We start from the raw sequence: 3,073 nt of genomic DNA, 5'->3' as shown, positions 1-3,073 counted from the left end.
GCTTCCGGATGCTGTCCAGGATATTGGGGGGGAAATGGATGTGCAGGTCGCAGAGGAACACGATGCTGTGCCCGTCCTACGGGAGGGGACGGACAAGCGGGAGGATCAGGGTGAAAGCTCCAGGAGAGAAGCCAAGGCAAGAGCTGGTTCCTCTCCACCGGCTCACCTCGACCGTGTCCACGCCAGCCTGCAGCCCAGCCGAGCGCTCGAAGTTCCCCGTGTGCCCCCCCCAGCCTGCAGCCCAGCCGAGCGCTCGAAGTTCCCCGTGCGCCGCAGGTACTGGTAGCTGAGGAGAGAGGACAGGGGGTTAGTGCTGGTGACCGAAAGGGACGCAGCCAAGAGGGGGAAAGGGACCATCAGCGAGGAGAGGGGACCTTCTCAGGACGGGGGTCAGGGGCCTACAACTCATGCCGAGGGCCCCCCCACGGAGGCAGAGGAGGTTTCTGCATCCCTGTCTCCTCCACGTGAGAAACAAGCTTGAACAGCCAAAAAGGAGGAGGAGGGGAGGGACAGCGAGGCAGAGACCCGTGCCGGGCTGGGGAAGGAGCGGCAGGTTGTGTGAGCACCACCAGGATGGCCCGTCCCACCACGAGGAGCCCCGCAGACCCCCCTGGGCCGCCTCCCAGGGTGGGACCTGCAGCTCGTGCGGGGTGGCTTACCGGGGCAGTCGGGCATCCCGCAGGGCTTTCTCCACATCCATGTCGTCGCTGTCAAAGTCCACCAGGATGACATTGAAGTTGGCGTCCTTCGTAGCCCCGTACAGGCGGGCCATGTCCGAGATGAACTGCTGGACCCAGCGGGCTTGGTTCTTCACTGCCAGACACAGCCACAAATGTCCCTCAAATGTCCCTCAGGCTCACCACGCGGGTCCCAAGAGCACCCCCTTCCCCAACCAAACCAACACACCTTCTGATGAGAAGCGATAACCTCAGCATCTCATGAGAAGAGAGAACCTCATCCCCCCTTGGGCCAGCCTGGAGGATGCAACCGGGGAGCAAAGGGGTTGCCTTCCTCCCGCCAGAGGATGCTGAGAGCAGAGGGAGCTGCAGAGACCCTGGAGAGACGCGTCCTGCTGTCACCTACCAGGTACCACGAAGTGCACCATGACATCCTGCTTCCAGCTGAGCCGCAGGGGCCGGCACAGGACGGGTCTTCCATAGAGGATGCTCCAGGTGCTCGGCTGGGGCTCAGTGGCCCCCAGGGCTGGCCCTTCGGGGTTGGCCTCAGCGCTGTCGTCCTGCTTGCCCTGGTGCAAGAGGACGTAGACGTACTCGGAGAGCCGCACCGTCCGCTGGCCCCGCTCCGCCAGCTCCAGCTCCAGCAGGTAGCGGTTCCCCCGGGCCGTGTCCCGACGCTTCTCCACATTGACGATCCTCAGGAGGGTGTAGATGCTACGCGGAAAGGAGAAGCACTTGAAAGCACCATCACCGTGAGCTCTGCTCCCCGCAGCTCCCTTGCTCGAGGGGTTGGCCTGAACCCACCATCCAGCTCACCTGGCCCCAAGAGGCCGAGCGGGGCGAAGGCATGTCCCCCCAACCTCACACCTGTGCCCCGCTCCCTCCTTACCCTCCGTTCTTCTCGTTGAGCTTCTCCATGTACTGCGCCACCACGTCGACGACCTCACTCTCACTCAGCTGCAGGTTGCCCGACACGTTGCAGCGCAGGTCGTTCCAGTCGGAGCGCAGGAGCTCGAAGTCCACCGAGCTGACACTGAACGTCCTCTGCCAGTTGATGGAGTCCTCCAGCCAGCTCTGCTGCAGCTCCCCGGTCTCGTAGCTGTAGTCCGACACCTCTTCTTCCTCCTCCTCCTCTTCCTCCTGGCCCTTTCTCTCCTCCTGCTGGGATGCCGTCGTTTCTGACATCTTCAGAAAGGATGTCACCCGTGTCCCCTCCGAGTGGGTCGCCTCGGAGGAGTTGTAATCGGTGGTGGCCGCTGTCCTGCCTGGGGCAGGGGTCGTGTCCTCATGGGTCTCCCTACTGAAGAGTCCTTCGGTCCCCAGGGCGAGGAGGCTGGGCAGCGCCTGCCGCTCGGTCCCCAGCTTGGATGGACGTTCCCACCTCCCGCCACCTGCCCGCAGGCTCTTCCGCCTGGCAGGGTCCCTCTCCTTGGAGATGTTGCTCAGGAGCCAGGGGGTCCGGTGGCCAGGGACGGCACGGAGCTTGCTGGAGGCGATGGGATGCTTCTGAGGGGTCCTGGAGCGAAGATGGACTTTCTTCAGAGGTTTTGGGTAAAGGAAGATGCCAGGAAAGACCGGCTCCTGGGCCGGGGCTTTGCGCTTTCCCGGCTGCAGCCTGGTCACATAGATCTTCTCCTGGGCTTTCCGGGGCTTTTTGTCCTCCCTGGGTGCTGCAGGCTTGCTGGGACCCGGCGTTTTGGCTTTGCCACCAAAGATGGAAACAGAGAGGCGGGTTTGGAGGCTCAGAGCTCCGGCACGCTTCGAAGATGCTGGCAGCCCCAGTTCATCTTCCTCACCCTCACCAGGATCCTGGGGTAACCAACTGAGCACCCGCCCATGGACCTGCTCCGGCACGAGGCCCACGTCCTCATCGCCTTGGAGGTCCTCGGGGACGGCCGTCGGGCTGGCACTGGCCTGGCGGGACGTGCTCCATCTTCCCGGCTGCCCAGGCGTGCTCGCCTCGTCCCGGACCTGACCCTGCTTGCGGCGAAAGCTGTAATAGTCCAGGTCGTCTCCGTAATCTGCAGGTCATGCAGAGCCAGCAGCTCCCAGGGACACTGCCTTCTTTTTAATCCAGCATTGCCTTCCAACACCTCTCAGAGGTGGGCCTCCTTCCTCCTCCTCCTCCTCCTCCTCATCCTCGAGGAAATCTAGGGAGTAAAGGCAGAGATGAATACCCCAAGGGTCCTGGCCGCTGGGCACACCCCCCTGCAGCATGCTGGCCCAAGACAAGGAAGGAAAGCTTGTCCCCAGCAAGAGATTAACCTGTGAACAGCCACTGGGCGAGGGAGACAGAGCTGGCGGGCACTGACCGATGCTCACCAGGGCTGGCAGCTCCAAGCCCTCCCCGTTAACCCCTCCCAACCCTGGCTGCCCCTTGGCACCACTCTTCTTTC

The 3,073-nt window shown here is 63.2% G+C and overlaps 1 protein-coding gene across 1 annotated transcript in view; it reads right to left on the bottom strand.

The window, feature by feature from the left end:
- Positions 1–3,073, bottom strand: part of B4GALNT4 (beta-1,4-N-acetyl-galactosaminyl transferase 4) — a gene marked incomplete at both ends in the record, with an annotated part of 14,294 nt that overhangs the window by 490 nt on the left and 10,731 nt on the right. Inside the window, 8 exons of the mRNA XM_009573035.1 lie at positions 3–76; positions 167–187; positions 235–286; positions 660–813; positions 1,084–1,391; positions 1,567–1,805; positions 1,881–2,698; positions 2,771–2,827. Coding sequence (XP_009571330.1) covers positions 3–76; positions 167–187; positions 235–286; positions 660–813; positions 1,084–1,391; positions 1,567–1,805; positions 1,881–2,698; positions 2,771–2,827 — 1,723 coding nt within the window. The remainder of the gene's footprint in view (positions 1–2; positions 77–166; positions 188–234; positions 287–659; positions 814–1,083; positions 1,392–1,566; positions 1,806–1,880; positions 2,699–2,770; positions 2,828–3,073) is intronic.

The sequence above is a fragment of the Fulmarus glacialis genome, unplaced genomic scaffold (assembly GCF_000690835.1).
Source record: "Fulmarus glacialis isolate BGI_N327 unplaced genomic scaffold, ASM69083v1 scaffold20982, whole genome shotgun sequence".
NCBI classification, from domain to species: domain Eukaryota; kingdom Metazoa; phylum Chordata; class Aves; order Procellariiformes; family Procellariidae; genus Fulmarus; species Fulmarus glacialis.
This window is presented reverse-complemented; position numbering and strand designations above follow the sequence as displayed.